General features: G+C 38.9%; 1 protein-coding gene across 3 annotated transcripts in view; it reads right to left on the minus strand.

Moving 5' to 3' along the window:
• PNPLA1 (patatin like domain 1, omega-hydroxyceramide transacylase) overlaps positions 1–18991 on the minus strand; it is a 75829-nt gene that overhangs the window by 15522 nt on the left and 41316 nt on the right. For all 3 annotated transcript variants that reach the window (XM_074236423.1, XM_074236422.1, XM_074236424.1), the window contains 2 exons: positions 14751–14960; positions 12211–12271 (listed from right to left, as the gene is read on the minus strand). In XM_074236423.1, coding sequence (XP_074092524.1) covers positions 12211–12271; positions 14751–14960 — 271 coding nt within the window. The remainder of the gene's footprint in view (positions 1–12210; positions 12272–14750; positions 14961–18991) is intronic.

Here is an 18991-nt window from a genome sequence, read left to right on the forward strand (position 1 = left end):
CATTTCTTATCTTGCTTTCTCTAGAAGCTCCCTGAAGGCAAGAAGGGGGTCTCATCTTCTTTGTATACCTTATTCCCATCCCTGTACAAGACTTTTCTTATTAGTGTTGTTATTTTTCAGTTCTGTGTGACTCTTAAAGATTAAATTTGGGGTTTTCTAGGTAAAGATAATTGGTGAGGTTTGCTAGTGCCTTCTTCCTACTCCAGTTCATTTTACAGAGGACGAAATGGAGGCAACTAGGGATAAGTGACATACCTAGGGTCAGACAGCTAGGAGGTGTCTGAGGACAGATCTGAACTCAGGAGAGTCCTCCTGGCTCCAGATCTATACTCTTAATAAATCTTTGCTGTACTGAATTACTAATATTTTTCAAAACACAGACTGGGGAGCTTCCCATGTGAGAACCCTGTGTGATGCCTTGGAGAGTCCCTTGGCTCTGGAGTCAAATGCCCTGCTACTTATTGCCTATATAGCTTTAGGAAAATCACTTGACTTGGTTAGTTCCCAGTTTCCTATGTAGAAAATGAAAGTGTTGCAACATAGTTTATATGTAAATGTTTAATATATGTATGACTTATTTTAGATTGCTCCCTGTCAAGGGGAAAGGAGAGAGGAAAGGGAGGGAGAAAAATGTGGAACTCAAAACCTTAATAAAAAAAATGATTATTGAGGGGCAGCTAGGAGGTATAGTGGATAGAACACTGGCCTTGGAGTCAGGAGTACCTGAGTTCAAATCCAGCCTCAGACACTTAATATTTACCTAGCTGTGTGGCCTTGGGCAAGCCACTTAACCCCATTGCCTTGCAAAAAAAAAAACAAAAACTAAAAAAAATGATTATTGAAACCTATCTTTACATTTAGTTGAAAAAATAAATTAATTTAAAGAAAAAAAGGAAAAAGGAAAGGAGCACATTGAACTTAGTGATCTTCAAGGTCCCTTCTGGCTTGAAATCTATAACACTATTATCTATTCCTGATTATCCCTCTCTCTTGCACTTGTTAGTCTTATTCCCCATACTTTATAATGACTTTGTGTTTATTTATCTGTGTGCATGTTATCTTTCTTATTAGAATATAAGCTTACTAGGCACATTTCTGTGGTTATTGCTTCTGGGGAAGCTGCTGTTGGTGAATTGCTTGAGTTTGGGAGTTGTGAGGTTCAGTGGCTTAGCCGATTCAAGGTCTGACCTAAATCTGTCACCAATATAGGGAGTCTTTCAAGATCAGGAAGCTCCCCCTACACACACACACACACACACACACACACACACACACACACACACACACACACATATAATAGAAGCTTAATAAACTGTTGTTGTACGGCACCAAAAAGGCTGGTGAGATTCAGTGATTTGTCTATGGTCACACAGCTACTAAGAGACTGAATTACTGCTAAAACCTCAGGAGTTAGACCCAAAGCCTAATGCTTTTTATGGATAAATGGCTCCCTGTGAAAGTCCCCCAGCAGGTGATAAGCTACTCTCTCATAGAGTTACTGTTTATGGGGTCAGTAAACTATGGTCCAAGAACCAAATCTGGCCTACCACTTGCTTTTGTATAGCCATGGAGCTGAGAATCATTCTTACCATTTTAAATGCAATGTCTGTATCTGCTTTCTTTCCTAGTCTAGACAGAGGACCTCAGCAAAAACTGTGGAGTCTGCTACACTTCTCTTTCAGGTTTCTAATCTAGCCTTTCTGCACTTTTTCATTCCCAGCTACCCAATCGCCCAAATCCAGTTAGCCCCCTTACCATCAAAAGCTAGCCTCAGTGACAGCAAGTTACTATATTCCCTCTTCCAACCACATTTGTGATTTAAATTTCAACCCCAATTGTAGTCCAAAAGTCTTTTCCCCTCTGAATATAGAACAAACATTAGGGAACCAATGCTAAGTATCTGGAGAAGGGCAAAAAAGACATGTTTTTCTGGTAAAACTAGGGGTGGAAGGTAGGGTAAGGCACTATTTCATTTGAATAATTAAAAATTTATCAATCATATCTTAGTTAATTTAAATTATTTTAACATTAACTAGATATTGATTATCATATTGTATGATAATAAAATAATCATTCTATTACTGATGAACTATTAATATTATTATTAATTATTTTTATTAATTATAAATATTACTTAGGGAGTTGAACCAGGTGACAACAAAGGAGCTCATATTTTCTAGATTCTATACACAATTCTTATTGGAATCTCATCAAAAGTATAGACATTCATATTAATGGAACATCAGTAAGCATTCTGAAAATAACAAGTAGTGATATCTAAAATTACTCCAATTCCCCAAACAACAAGAACACCTTTTAATTTTAAAGAATTATAGGTTTGGGGAATTGGAATCCTCACTATAATGCATTGGTCATTGGTCAATAACCTCTAAGGAGGTTATTCTAAGGAGGAAGAACTATCACCTCTCAAGGCAGCCCTCATCACATCAACCCCAAACTGGCAGCCTTTCCACTTTCACCCCCAGGTAGACAATCTGTTTTCTATGGAAAGACTATGTGATACAAGGAATACTGTAGGAAAATAGAAGACTGGACTTCAAATTTCCTGGGTGGCCTTTCATGAGTCTATTAATTTCTCTGGGCCTCAGCAGCAAAATGAGGAGTTTGAATTAGGTGATCTGTAAGGTACCTTCTAAATTTGTTGTCTATGGCTAAGGGCCTTAAAGTTCCTTTGTGCTCTTCCTCCATGGAGGATGATTCTGTAGTCTGGGTTTGGAGAGAATTGTTGCTTTTCCACCACTAGAGGGCCATATGTCTACCAACAACAGAGGCAGAATTCATTAAAGGTAAGGCATTGTTGGCTCAAGGCAGAGGAACAGAATCCCCAGCTTTTGGAAGTGGTTTCATATTCAGAGACTGGTATTTAGCCTATAATTAAAATTCTCCAGAGTTCAAATCTGACCTTAGACACTTATTAGCCATGTACCTCTGGGAAAGTTACTTCATTCACCCTGTTTACCTCAGTTTTCTCTTCTATAAAATGAATAGGAGAAGGAATGGCAAACCACTTTGGTATCTTTGCCAAGGAAACCCCAATGGAGTTATGAAGAGTTGGGCATGACTGAAAAATGAGTGAATAACAAGATGGTTCAATTCTTAAGCTGTTTCTATTTTCTAGAAGACACATGTGTCTTCTCCACCCATCTTCTACAAACTAAGGCAAGAAAGAAAAACAAAATGCATTGCAAATAAAAAAAAATCCAAAATGAATTAAAACAATGGGGCAATGGAACACTGCATGTGGATTTAAAGGACCTGAGTTCAAATCCTGTCTTCTACTGTGTAAGTAAAGTCATCTATAAACTGAGATGGTTGAACTAGATGATTTCTATAGAATCTTCAAACCCTAAATCCTATGGGGAAAACGAGAGTGGTATTAACCTTCAGTTTCCCTTAATTCCAATTTACCAGTTCTTGCTTGAACATGTCAGTTATTGAAGGTTTTGCTGGATATGGAAGGTATTCTTTCTTCATGCTTTCATGTGATTTAGGTGAAACATGATCTAGTTTCAAAATATGGACATCAATTAGTTGATCCAGAAGCAATGTGGTGAGGTAGAAAGAGGACCAAACAAGGAAGAACAGAATTTGAATCTTGCCTTACTGGGGTCTAACCTAGGCAAGTCAGCTAAGCTCTTTGGGGCTCATTTTCTCTTTTGTAAAAGGTGGCTGGTGGTACTGAACTCAATGATCTTGAATGTCCCTTCCAGTTCTAAATCTATAATGAATTGTCCAATTGACTCTGGGATATCTATAAGAGAAGGTAATGATTAAAGTTATGCTTAGTGCTAATGTCATGAAAAAGAAAGAACATTTCTAGGAAGGGAATATTTAAATCTTCAGGAATGTCAGGATACAGGATCCTCCCTTTGGCAAAGAGATCTCACTAAAGGAGAGGGAGGGTGGAGAAGGTGAATAAATTGGCAATACCTGAAATACCTGCCCAAGGTCATTTTTGAAGGGAGGAGCAAGGTAAAGGAGAAAAAAAATCCCTTCTAAATTTCTAAATATAGGGTCAGACTGAAGCACTGCTGCTGTTGTTGCTTTTGGGACAGGGCCACTTCCAGTGCCTTACTCTTCAGTCCTGTCAGTTCTAAGATGTGAATTATCTGTGAATGTGAGGCTTTGGGTTACAACATTCCCATTCTTTTGGTCTGAGGAAGAACTGGATCTAGGGTGCATTTTGTGAGTGTCAATGGCAATTTTTCTACTCTATATAAAACGGCCAAATAGCATTTGGTCTTAGTAGCTAGAATCTGAGAAATTCAGACCTATCATGATGACTCTCACCCCAGCCTTAGGAGGCTGGAAGGGACCAAATTTAGGCTGTTCATAGAAGTGTAGAATGTCACAGTTGAAGGGGAACTCAAAGATTTGACTTACAGGACTCACCCAATATGGTCTAATGTATTCAATCATTTCAGTCTTCTATGACCTGATTTGGGCTTTTCTTGGCAAAGATAATGTAATGATTTTACCTTTTCCTTCTGCTCATTTTACAGAGGAAGAAAAAGACAAACTCAAGATGAGATTTCCTGATTCTAGGCCTGGCACTCTATTAGCTGCCCATGGTCTAGTGTATTGGTTCACAAACTTTTTCATCTCTTTACACTCTTAAAAATAATTGAGAATTCCCTTTCCTATCAAGGATTTTTTTGTTTTTATGTATTATATCTATTAATATTTACCATATTAATAATGAAAACATCTTATTAAAATAGTTTGGCCCTCATGGACTCCCAAGGGTCCCCAGACGGAACTTTGAGAAGCTCAGCTTTAGCAGAAAGGATGATGAATTTGGAGTCAAAAAACCTAGGTTCAAATCTACCATATACCATTTACTGCCTGAGTGACTTGGGTAAGTTGTCTCAGTTTCCCCAACTATAAATGAGGGGTTTGGATTAGTTGATCTCTGAGATCTCTCCAGGTCTAAATATCTGGTCTTTGACAAGATGTCATCCTTGTCCTGTCTTCTATATCAAAACCTCCCAAGGCAACCTTGTCTAGTTTGGAATAACTATTGTTCCAGTGGTAAACCATTCCAGTATCTTTGTCAAGAAAACCTCAAAAGGATCACAAAGAGTCAGACACAACTGAAAACATCTAAATAACAGCAATAGAAAATAGTATACAGAATGAGGGAAATGGCACTAGAAAATAGTATACAGAATGAGGGAAGTGGCACTTCTGATGTACTGTGCCCCAGTACATCATTTGCATTGTCACTTGTTTATGTTTTGGGGTTTTTTTTAGGTTTTTGCAAGGCAAATGGGGTTAAGTGGCTTGCCCAAGGTCACACAGGTAGGTAATTATTAAGTGTCTGAGACCGGATTTGAACCCAGGTTCTCCTGACTCCAGGGCCAGTGCTTTATCCACTGCACCATCTAGCTGCACCATCACTTGTTTATGTTAATGAATAAGACTGACTGCTATAGTTTTCTCATTTAGTCACATAGCTGACAGAGGTTGCAATCAATCAGTAAATGGACAAACAATTATTAAATGCTATATAAACATCAATGGACAGATAGATGGTATAGCGGATAGAGTGCCAGAGCCTGGAGTCAAGAGTACCCTGAGTTCAAATTCAGCCTCAGACACTTACTAGCTGTGTGCCAAGTCACTTAAGCCTAATAGTCTACAAAAAGAAAGGAAAAAGAAAATTTTTTTCTTACAAGGAATCACAATATATTTCTCAGCACTTTCCACTCATTTCTTCCAGTTCTGCCCTCTTGAACCAAGCATAATATAGCTTTCTTCTATATAATTGTTCTTAATAATTATACATGTATAACCTATATATAATTTATATTGCACATATATTATCCTCTCTGGGGAAGGGGGAATAGAATTTGGAACTCAACGTTTTTTAAAAAAATGAATGTTAAAAGTTATTTTTAGGGATAGCTAGGTGCTCAGTGGATAGAGCACCGGCCTTGGAGTCAGGAATAGCTGAGTTCAAATCTGACCTCAGACACTTAATAATTACCTAGCTGTGTGACCTTGGGCAAGCCACTTAACCCCATTGCCTATCAAAAACCTATAAAAACACACAAAAAAAGATAAAAGTTATTTTTACATGTAATTGAAAGCAAATTAAATGTTATTTAAAAAATAAATTAATAAATAATTTTTTTGAAGATACCAGTCCTGTCACCCTTACATTTTCTCTTCTTCAGGCTAAACATTCTTATTCCCTCATTCTACCAAACCTACAGTGGTGTACTCCCCTGGACCCTGAGCATCTTGGTTGTCCTCCTCAGGCCACATCAGCTTGCCAAGCTTCTTCTTCAAACATAGCACTCAAAAATGAACCCAGTTTTCCAGATATGTTCTGATTGGGGCACAGTGCCACTTCTCTCATTCTGTATACTATTTATTGTTGCTGTTGTTGTTTATAGTCACATCTGACTGTGATTCTTTTGGGATTTTCTTGGCAAAGATATTGAAATGGTTTGTCATTTCCTTCTCCAACTCATTGTTACAGATGAGGAAACTGAGGTAAACAGTTAAATGATGCCCAAAGTAACACAACTAGTTAATGTCTGAGGCTGCACTTAAACTCAGGTCTTCCTAACTCCAGGCCCAGTGCTGTTCACATAGCACCAAGTTTATGTACTATGGCACTTAATAATTGTTCACTAATTGATTGCAACCTCCATCAGCTATGGGATTAATGGTAAAACTATAGCAGTCAGTCTTACTCATTAGTATAACTATGTGACACTGCAAATAAGGAGGCAAATTTCCTTTTATCTGTAGCATAAAATAAGGGAAATTAGTTACATAAATCACTTGTATTGAGTCAGTGGTTCACTAAAGTCTACTGATCCTTTTCTTTTTTAATATGAAAATGTTTTTGATAATTACATAAGTCTGGGGCGGAGCCAAGATGGCGACAAGAAGGGATGGAGTCTTAGGAGCTCTCTGATAAAACTCATCAGCTAAGGACTCTAACTAAACTTTCGAGAGACAGAACCCACAAAGGGATCTAGTGAGGCAGTTCTCCTACTCAAGGTAACCTGGAAAAGAGCAGAAAGGCTCTGCTCCCGGGGTCAGAGGGGTGGCCTGCCAGAGGGGTGGCCCACCAGAGCCAAAGAACCTCAGCCTCCCAGAGGCAGCTCCAGGATGCTTGGAGTCTCAGCTCACAGCAGCGGGGGAGTCTCCTGAGCTCCACCCCAAGGAGCACCGGGCATAAAGTGGGGGAACAGCCAGGGGCCTCTGCCAGAGTGAGCACATGGAGCCCAGCCATCGGGGCACACAGTGAGCAGCTTGGTCTTTCTGCAGCCCAGAGCCATAAACAGAAGCAGGCAGAGCCAGTAAGCAGGAGCCCCCAGGGCATGAGCCCATTGAGCTGAGGGAGGGGAGTGAAGAGAAACTGCAAGCTGGTCCTCTGACCCTGGAACAGGATGCTGGGGCTCTGACCACACTCAGATCCTGATCGCAGTCTAGGCCCCCCCACAGAACATCAGGGCCCCCCCCCACCTCAGCCCCGTGGCAGAGGGGGGCACTTATGGTCATTCACAGACCAGGAGGGAGGACAGAGCCTCACACACTGAGACCCTTGTGGAAGTGTCCCAAAAGCTCAGGAAGCACCCCAAACCAGGCTCAGGCTGGAAAATGAGCAAGCAGAGAAACAAAAGGAAGACTGTTGAGAAATATTTTGCCAATGAGCCCAAGAAGGATCAAAATACTCAGTCTGAAGATGAGGAAGAACAAGCTCCTGCATCTAAAGACTCCAAGAAAAACAGAAATTGGGCTCAGGCTATGACAGAGCTCAAAAAAGACTTTGAAAATCAAATGAAGGAGTTGGAAGAAAAACCGGGAAAAGAAAGGAGAGAGATGCAGGAAAAACATGAAAATGACGTCAGCAGCTTAGTCAAGGAAATCCAAAAAAACGCTGAAGAAAATAGCATGCTAAAAACCAGCTTAGGTCAAATGGATAAAACAGTTCAAAAAGTTATTGAGGAGAAGAATGCTTTAAAAAGCAAAATTGGCCAGATGGAAAAAAGAGATAAGAAAACTCTCTGAGGAGAACAAATCCTTCAGACAAAGAATAGAATTCAGGGAGATTGATGAATTTACCAGAAATCAGGAATCAATACTTCAAAACCAAAAAAATGAAAAATTAGAAGAAAATGTGAAATATCTCATTGAAAAAACAACTGATATGGAAAACAGACTTAGGACAGATAATTTAAAAATTATTGGAATACCTGAAAGTCATGATCAGGAAAAGAGCCTTGATATCATTTTCAAAGAATGACTACAGGAAAATTTCCCTGATATTCTAGAAGCAGAGGGCAAAATAGAAATGGAGAGAATCCACCCATCCCCCAGAGAAAGAGATCCCAAAAAGCCAACCCCCAGGAATTTTATAGCCAAGTTCCAGAACTCCCAAGTCAAAGAGAAAATATTACAAGCAGCCAGAAGGACACAGTTCAAATATCGTGGAGCTGCAGTCAGGATCACACAGGATTTAGCAGCAACTACACTGGAAGCTCGTAGGGCTTGGAATACAATATACCAGAAGGCAAAAGAGCTTAGAATGCAGCCAAGAATGAACTACCCAGCAAGGCTGAATGTCTTCTTCTAGGGAAAAAGATGGACTTTCAATGAACCAGGGGAATTTCAAATGTTCCTTTTGGAATGGCCAGAGCTGAACAGAAGGTTTGATCTTCAGATACAGGACTCAGGTGAAGCATGGAGATTGGAGGAGAGGGGGGGGAAATATGAGGGACTTAATGAGGATGAACTGCATAGAAAAATGACACTGATAATACTCATATGAACCTTCTCAGTTAATAGAGCAGGTAGAGAGAGCTTTTACAGTTGAAGCACAGGAGAAAGCTGAATTCGAAGATAAAATATGGTGTAAAAATGGAGTCAACAGAAAAAAAGGGAAATGGAATGGGAGAAAGAAAAAAGAGAGGGGGGAATAGTCCAAGATATTTCACATAAGATTTTTTTTTATTACAATGAGCTATTGCAATGATATGGAAGGGGGGAGGCAAGGGGGAAATGAGGGAACCTTTGCTCTCATCAGAGATGGCTAGGAGAGGAAACAGCAAATATACTCAATGGGGTATAGACATCTGGAGTAAGAAGGAGGGGGGAGCAGGGGGAAGGGGTGGGGATGTGAATAAAGGAAGAAAGGATGGACCATGGGGGGAGAGTGGCCAGATATAACACATTTTCTTTCTTACTTCATGCAAGGGGCTGGGATTGGAAGGCCTGCCCAGGACCATAGGGCCCAGTGGATTCTGGGCCTAAGGGGTGGTATTGGGGCTCAGGGCTTCTTGGCCCCAGGACCAGGGATCTGTCTGCTGCGCTACTCAGTGAACCTACAGCAGAGTCAGAGTGAAAGGAGAGAGAAAATAGAGTACATGGTAGTGGAGAAATAAGAAAGGAGGGAGTTGTGATCAGCAATGGCAATGGTGGAAAAATATGGAAGTAACTTCTGTGATGGACTTATCATAAAGAATGAGATCCACCCGTGACAGAGTTGTTGGTGTTGGAACAAAGACTCAAGCACATTTTTTGTTATTATTATTTGGGGGAGGGTGCAGGGCAAGTGGGGCTGGATGGCCTGCCTGGGGCCACATAGCAGGGTGATCTTTGGGTGTCTGGGGCCGGATTTGGACCCAGGTACTCCTGGCTCAAGGGCCAATGCTCTGTCTGCCACCCAGCTACCCCCTACTATCATTACTATTTTATTTTATTTTGGGTCTTTTTTTTCCCTTCTTTTTGGTTTTTGCAGGGCAGTGGCGATTGGGTGGCTTGCATGTCACACGGCTGGGTGATGGTTGGGTTTACGAGGCTGGATATGGGCTCGGGTGCTCATGGCTCCAGGGCTGGTGCTTTGTCCATTGCGCCACGTGGCCATACCTACAATTATTACTATTATTTTTTTATTTTAATTTTTTTCTCTCCCCTTTACTTTTTTTGCCCAAGCAAGTCTATCTATATTCTTGGGGGAGGAGGGGTATTTTGTTTACTTGTAAACAAGAATATTTTATTAATGTAAAAAAACATTTGTACAAAATGAGAATAAAAAAAGAAAAAGAAAGAAAAAAGAAAAAAATAATAATTACATAAGTCTAATCTATATTTTATTGCTTACCATCTCAAGGAATTGGAGGAGATGAAGAACGGGAGGATTAGAATTTGGAATTCAAATTATTATTATTAAAAAATTTAAAAATTGTTTTAAAATGTAGTTGGGGAAACTATATACATATACATTTACATATACATATATTTACACATATCTATCTATCTATCTATCTATCTATCTATCTATCTATCTATCTATCTATCTGTCTATCTTTTTAAAGGAAAAGAAAAGGAAAAAGAAGCAGGAATTGAAACCTAAAAAGGGAAATTGCTTCCTTAGAGTTATTGAAGAATGAGACTGTAGTAGCTCAGTCTGCAACTCAAACATTCTGCTAGAAATAAACACTCTGACTTTTCCCTAAGATCACAAGAAGAAAACCCATAAGTATGGGTTTTGGTTTTGGTGTAGGAATTGGAGTCTATCCTTTTGTGTTGAGGAAAACCTCATTTCAGAAGATGAGAAGCAGGCAACGTTCTGAATAAAATGGGATAAGCACCCTACAAAATATCCTAACCTCTAGGAGCAACAAGGTAGGCAGGGCTGATGAAAATGCAATAAACTGAATTTTACACAAGAGGGATGGGTAGGAGGGTTTGGGAAAATACCTCTAATAACCAGAATTAATTGATTTTTCTGATCATACTATTCCCCTTCCCAAAAGACTTAATGGCTCTCTTTTGCTAATAAAATAGATTATAAAAGACAGCATCATTTTCGAGTCTTTTGAACCTTCTCTCACTATATTCTGTATTTTTTTCCTTATGCTCTAATGAAATTGGACTTACTTTTTCCCTAAACTTGATCCTGTATGCTCCCACCTCTTCAGATCAAAGATTTAGGTAACCTTAAATGTCATCTAATTCCATTTCCTCATTTTACAGATAAAGAAATTGAGGCCCAGAAAATCCTAGATAAGTAACTTGGCCAAGAAAACACAAGGAGCAATTAAATAATAAATATTTATTAAGTGCCTATAATATGTCAGAACAGTTTGCCTCAGTTTAATCATCTGTAAAATAAGCTGGAAAAAGAAATGGCAAACAACTCCAGTATCCTTGCCAAGAAAATCCCAAATAAGATAACAAGGACTAGGACATGACGCAAAACAACTGAACAAGATACTAAGAGCTGGAGATATCACAAAAAAAAAGGGTAAATTATAGTCCCTGCCCTCAAAGAGTTTATAATCTAATGGAGGAGAGGTTTGGGTGAGGGATAATGAATTCTGATTTAGACATATTAAGATTAAGATGTGTATTGGGCATCCAGTTTCAGATGTCATTTGGAATTATGAAATTGGAGGTCAGCAGAAGAAGTAGGGCAGGAAAGACAAATTTGGGAATCACCAGAACAAATATCAGAAGGATTTAGACCCAGATCCACCAACTTCAGAGTTAGTGTTCTCTTTAGTGTTATTCTCAGTTCACAAAAATGCTTTAACTAGAATACTGTCAACCCTGATCATTACAATGAAACATAAAGTTAAATGTTCTTTAGTTTTTACAGATGTGTTTCTTTGTTTAAACCTTTCACAAAACTCTGTGTCAAAGATCCCTTGGGATAATGAATCCCCAGTCGCTGGAAGTGTTCAAGCATATGACCAATGAATAGAGGTCTCCAGGTGGCTTAGCAAGCGTTGGACCTGGAATCAGTGAGAGCTAAGTTCAAATTCAGCCTTAGATTCTTACTAACTGTGTGACCCCTGGATAAATCATTTAAATTCTAAGGGGCAGTGGATAGAGCACTGGCCCTGGAGTCAGGAGTACCTGAGTTCAAATCCAACCTCAGACACTTAATAATTTCCTAGCTGTGTGGCCTTAGGCAAGCCACTTAACCCCATTACCTTACAAAAAACAAAAATAAACAAACAAACAAACAAACAAACAAATAAATAAATTCTATCTCAGTCTCCTCATCCGTAAAATGGGGATAATATTTGTACTTATCTCCCAAGGTTGTTATGAGGATAAAATGCAATAATATTGTAAAGCACTTAATAAACCTTAAAGCGATATGTAAATGCTAATTATTATTATTGTTATTATTATTTCTTCCCTTCCCAGAGTACTCACTTAGCCTCTTCAAGTATAAAACCGTGTCCTGATATCCCCTGTAGTAGTATTCATGCAGGGCCTGGGGAGAAAAACACCATGAAAAGTCTTCGTTTCTCCCACTGCTGAAATACTGGTGGGGAATATGAAGAAAACCAGAGCTTCTTTCCCCACTCCCTCAGAAGTATGAAAGGTTTAAAAATTTATCTTTGATTGGATTAACAGAAAGTAAACTAGAATGCTTCATTTGTGCCTAACATAGTATCTCTTATACAGGAGGTGCTTAATAAATGCAAAAGTTCACTCAATTCAATTGAATCATTAGTCTTTTTTCTTCCTGGATTGATATTCTATCACACTCTCTCCAGACTCCTGTTGTCATCACCTGCTATTCTCTTCTCCTTTGCTCTAGGATCTGATGAAGTAGTCTTCCTTCTAGATGAGGTTAAACCTTCATCCTGGTCCACTGGTTCCATTCTCTCTCATCTATCCCAGAAGCCTGTCCTTCAATAATATTCCCTCTCTTCCTTTCATCTCTCCTTCTTCACTGGTTCCTTCTTCACCGAAAGCTCTATCCTAGGTACTCCTCTTTTCTCTCTCAACACTTTTGACCTTTGGTGACCTCCCCAATAAACATAGGTTCAGGTATCATCTCTATGCAGATGTCTCTCAAATTATTCTAGATCCAGTCCTAATCTCTCCTCATCTTTAGTTCCATGTGACCAAAGGCTAGCAGGACCTTGATATCTGATGTCCCACAGGCATCTCAAACTCAAGATACCTAAAATGGAACTATCTTGCAGCTAAGTGGCACTATGGATAGATCTCTGGACCAGGAGTTAGATAGATTTGAGTTCAAATCCAGCCTTAGGAACTTACTTATTTTGTGATCTTGGGCATGTTAACCTCTGCTTGCCTAAGTTTCTGCAACTGTAAAGTGGGGGTACTAATAATATCTACCTCCCAGGACCACTGTGAGGATCAAATGATCTGATATTTGTAAATTGCTTAGGATAGTAACTGGAACATTTTGGTTGTACAGCCACTTCAGTTATATTTGACACTTTGTGAGGCCATTTGGGATTTTCTTGATAGAGATATTGGAGTGGTTTGCCATTTTCTCCTCCAGTTCATTTTACAGATGAAGAAACTGAGGCAAACAATGACTTGCTCAGAGTCACACAGCTAGTAAGTATCTGAGGCCAGACTCAAACTAAGGTCTTTTTGACTCCAGGTCCAGCCTCCTATCCATTGGACCACCCAGCTGCCCCCAGAACATACTAGGTACTTATTAAATAAATAAAAGAATCCCTTTTTCTTCTGAAGTACCATAATTGTGCCAGCCTTGAAGTTATTCTTGACTTTTTCTTCATTCTCACCCCATTACCCAATCAGCTTCCAATTCTCATTGAATCTACTTGATTAACATCTCTTATGGTACTCTGTCCTAACTCTGGTATGGACCCCTTCTAAGCTTTCATTTAAACCATTGTAATACTCATGTGATTCCTGTTTCCAATTCATCCACACAGTTCCCTAACTGATATTAAGTTAAGCAATCTAGCCATGTCACTCCTTTGCTCAAAAGTCTTCAACAACTTTGTATTGCCTCTGGGATGAGGAGTAAACTCTGTTTGGCATGTTTGGCATGAAATAGTTCCAACCTACCTTTCCAGTCTTGTTATTCACTTCTAATACTCATTCTAGTCAAACCAGCTTGCTCTCGGTTCCCTATATGTGGTATCCCATCTCCTATCTCCAGGCCTTTGCACAGACTGTCCGTCCTGCCTAAACAACACATTCCCCAATCACCTCTGTCTCAAAGAACCCCAGTTTCTTCAAGATGCAGTTCAGCTTGCACAGCTTCACACTTTTTCTGTTCCTCCCTAACAGTCTCTCCCTCTTGGCATTACTTCATATAGATTTTGTATTTGCTTGTTTTTTACCTCAATAGAATGTAAGATCTCTGAGGGCAGGAACTGATAAGAAACTGAAAATAAACACTTAACAAATGTTTGTTGAACTAAATTGCTTACTTTGCTTATGTGTAAGTCCAGCCCTGTGCAGTCTCCCTCTAGACCTGGAGTCTATATATTTTATTGAGAATTCATGAAGAAAGAAATACAAGACTGTTTAGCTGTTATTTGCATGACAACTTCAGCAAATTGTCACATCCCCAATTTCTATGTTTGGTACATAGATCACAATCAGATGCACAAAGGACCTTAGAAATTATCTAGTTTTCATTTTACAGAAGAGCAAACTGAAGTACAGGGAAGTCACTTAGGAAAAAGGTGCACCTGTAGTAAACGAAAAGCTAGATTCCAACTTAAATCTTTTGAACACAAGACCAATGACCCAGTATGATAGAAAACACACTAGATGATCCTGGGTTCAAATTCAATACCTTACTATTTTGGGCAGGCCACTTGTACTCTTATGCTCTCAGTTTGCTTACCTTTAAAATGAGGGAGGGTAGATTAGACGAGATCCATTCTAAATCTCTATGATCCTGAGCAGCCATCCTTCAAAGGGTAACTATAGAATTTCTGACCACTTACCATCAAGTCTGGGGGAAAGAGTGCATGGGTCATCCGGGCAATATTCTCCAAGGAGAACTGGAAGGTGCAGTTGAATAACTGGAAGTCATGGAAGATAGCTGGGCAGTCCCTGGGGCAAATGTCTTGCTGGCCACTGAAAGCTGAGATGGTAATTGAGTCTGTCCAGTAGGAGCATGGCTGCATTCCAGTGAAACCTCCATCAATATATCTCTGTTTTTGGAAGTAGGAAGAAGAAGGGAACAAGAATTTTTTTGGGGGATGGGGGGGATTGATAATCTAAAAGAGAGTCTTCAGAAATATACCTGTTTTAATGTGTCAGGAAGTTTTTCATTCAAGGTTATTAGAATTTTAGAATGTTAGAGTTACATAGGCCTTTAAGGACCATCTATATCAAAGTTTCTTTATCAAAATTATCCCTGCCCAAGATCCTTAATTCTTTAAACCTTTAACTTAGAAACTTGACTCTTTCTTATCCTTCTTTGTCCCCCACCTACATACTGCTCCTTCCTTCCACTCCCAGCTTCCTCCCTCTCATTAGTCTCCCTGGTTTGAAACCTTCCAACTCTTTTTTCAGGCTAATTAAACGTTAACCTAAGTACTCACTCAACCCTCCAAACAAAAATGGCCTCTTTGTTTTCTGTACATACCATCTTTCTCCTCCCTCTTCATTCTCTGCTTTTTTGGAAATCTGAGCTTCTTTCCAAGTTCATCTCAAGATTCATCTTTTGTCTTTCTGCAAGGAGTTTTTCTTCACCCCTGTCCATCCAACTGTTAGGTTGCCTCTCAAAATCTTTTTGAATCTATTTTGCATATGTCCTGGATTTACTTCTCAAGAATCATTCTATTCTCCCAGGGGAAAGTAGATTCTTTAAGGGCAGAACTGTTTCAATTTTGCATTCATGGCATCTTCTTTGTATTCATAGGAATATAGTAGATGCTATTAAGCATTTACTTAAGCTATAAATTTAATTAAGCTATTAATACAGATACTGAGAATGTCCCAAGAGAATTTATCATCATCATCACAGATTTAATGTTGAAACAGAGGTTATCCACTAATACATTGTTGGTGGAGTTGTGAACTCATCCAGCCTTTCTGGAAAGCAATTTGGAATTATACCCAAAGGGCACAAAAATGTGCATACCTTTTTTGTTCCAGCAATACCACTACTGAGTCTATACCCTTAAGAGATTATGAAAAAGGATAAAAAACATCACTTGTACAAAAATATTCATAGCAGCCTGTTTGTGGTGGCCAACAATTAGAAATTCAGTGAATATTGGGGAATGGCTTAATAAACTGTGGTATATGTATGTGATGGAACACTATTGTTCTATTAGAAACCAGGAGGGATGAGAATTCAGGGAAGCCTGGAGGGATTTGCATGAACTGATGCTGAGCAAGATGAGCAGAACCAGAAAAACATTGTACACCCTAACAGCAACATGGGGGTGATGATCAACCTTGTTGGACTTGCTCATTCCATCAGTACAACAATCAGAGGCAATTTGGGGCTGTCTGCAATGGAAAATACCATCTGTATCTAGAGAAAGAATTGTGGAGTTTGAACAAAGACCAAAGATTATTACCTTTAACTTAAAAAAAAACCATTATCATTATGTAATTTTGCTATCTCTTATACTTTATTTTTTTCCCTTAAAGATATGATTTATCTCTCATCACATTCCACTTAAATCAATGTATACCATGGAAACAATGTAAAGACTAACAGACTGCCTTCTGTGGGGGGTGGGGAGAGGGAAATGAGATTAGGGCAAAAATTGTAAAATTCAAATAAAAAAATAAAAAAAAACAGAGGTCATCTAGCCCAACTCCCTCATTTTACATTTGATTAAACTGATGTTGAGGAAGATGACTTGTCAAAGGTCACTGGGTAAGTTATGAGAACTAGGCCCCAAATTCAATTAACCTATTTTCTAATCCACTGCTCTTTTCATTAAGGTTTGGGGACCAATAAATGACCTCCAGGCCACATATGACCATCCAGACTGGGGTGTTGCCTGGAATGAGGGGGTGGTGAGAGATGCTGGAGTCAGTTCTAACTGGCTCCCTTGAGTCAATGTGAGTACTTACATTCTAAAAATTAGTAAATGATATAAATTAAAATGACTTATTATTTTTTGGATCATCCTGAGTTAAGAATGTGATAGAGGGGCAGCTAGGTGGCGCAGTGGATAGAGCACCAGCCCTGGAGTCAGGAGTACCTGAGTTCAAATCTGACCTCAGACACTTAATAATTACCTAGCTGTGTGGCCTTGGGCAAGCCACTTAACTCCATTTGCCTTGCCAAAAAAAAAAAAAGAAGAATGTGATGGAGAAAATGTTAATAAGACAGATTAAAAAGTGTGTCAGGTGTGTGCATTTTTTTGATTGGTTGTTAAACTTTTACCAGCACACTTCTAAATATTGGTCTAGTATTAAAACACACACCCAAACATCTCTTGGAGATGGTGTCCATTTTCTTAAGGCTACTCTTTTGCTTAAAGCCATTGTTTCCAGAAGGCCCTGGTGAAAATGGCAGAGAAAAAGTTCAGAGGAAGAAACCTATGAAGTCATTGTCATCTATTTAACATGTTGGCTTGAATTCATTATGTTTATGAGGCATGGAAGTGGATGGGTGTTTTAAGTCCAGAGAGACATTCTCCAAATTGAATAGAGATCTTCTTTAAGTGGCCCTAAGAGCCCTACATTGTTCTCTTGTTTGCAAAAGGATTCTTGAAACTTATATCTGAAGAAGATTGAGGTTTTTGTTTTAAATTGGGGGAACTAGGAGTGGGCAGGAATATATTATCTGGAATCAGGACTCTAGACCTGAGTTGTTTTGCTTTCAGATAGTTGGACATGACTGCAGTAGGCAGAGGGAAATCCATCTCCTGCTAATCTGAAGGACAGGTGAGAAATGTTATTTTCCCAGGGGAAATTTATCTGCCTCTGGGCAGAATAATAGCAAGCATTTGCCCAGTGTATTCTGTTATCAATTTTCCTGGCAATATGCTGCTTGTTTCCAAAATATTCTGTTCTGCCCTTATGTCTTCTAACTCTATAACACCCTTAATTTGAACTTTGTCTTCTTCATCCAAAGTTAAGTCTATAAATTGAGTGACATTTTCTCAACTGGGGAAGAACTTATCTAAGGTAACTGTTAGCAGGTCAATTGACTGGAACTTCACTTCCCCTATGGCCAAAAGAAATAACAATGCCTTAGCCAAGCAAAATAATAATAATAGTAATAATAATAATAATAATAATAATAGTAATAGTAATAATAATAATAGTAATTGCAGTAGTTCAAGTTGATTCCTTCACACTTGGGAATCCTAAGACTGTCTCACTATGGTATGGTGGACAAAATACTACACTAAGTGTCAGAAGATTTCTAAATCAGCAGAATGACCTTAATGAGTCACTTTATCCCTCAGGTCTCAGTTTCTTCATCTGTAAAATAGTTCACATTGTCTGCTCCCCCTGCCTCATAGGAATACATATAGGAAGATCATATGAGATAATGTCAAGCTCTTTACATCTTAAAGCACCTCATATATGCTAGCTATTATTATTAGTACTGAAATTATTAATAATATTGATATCATGAAGGGTATAATATACTGGCCTCCTTGCCATCTTCTTGCCAAACCATCCCTCACACATAAAGCAATCTGGTTATTTCATTCCTTGGGCTTTCTATTGCCTCCAGGTTCCTTAGCTTGGCATTCAAGATTCTTGAGAATCTGAAGTCACACTACCATACCAGACTTAACCTGTACTTCCACCAGAACAAACTGTTCTGTCTCCCATACACACCTCATACTTTTCCATCTGTATGATATTGCTCCTGAACTTTCTTATTCACAAAATATCTTCCCACCATCCCTTGTCTATCTTTTAAAACCCAACCCAAATGTTCCTTCCTCCATTTTTAAAAATTCCAACACAGTTTATTTAACCCTATTTATTGTAACCTCTCCTCCCTCAAACCTCTTGTCCTTTCTTTGAACCTCTCTTAGACACTTATCATGTATTATTTTGTATTATAGTTATTTGAAAAGAAAGATGCACCTGCTATGCTAAACACTTTATAACTATAATCTCACTTGATCCTTACAATAATCATGGGAAGTAGTTGTAGTAACTACACCTGAGGAAACTGAGGTGGAGGTTAAGTGACTTGCTCAGGATCACACATCTAACATGTGTCTGAGGCTAGATTTGAACTTAAGTC

Source organism: Macrotis lagotis, chromosome 5 (assembly GCF_037893015.1).
Source record: "Macrotis lagotis isolate mMagLag1 chromosome 5, bilby.v1.9.chrom.fasta, whole genome shotgun sequence".
Taxonomy (NCBI): Eukaryota; Metazoa; Chordata; class Mammalia; order Peramelemorphia; family Peramelidae; genus Macrotis; species Macrotis lagotis.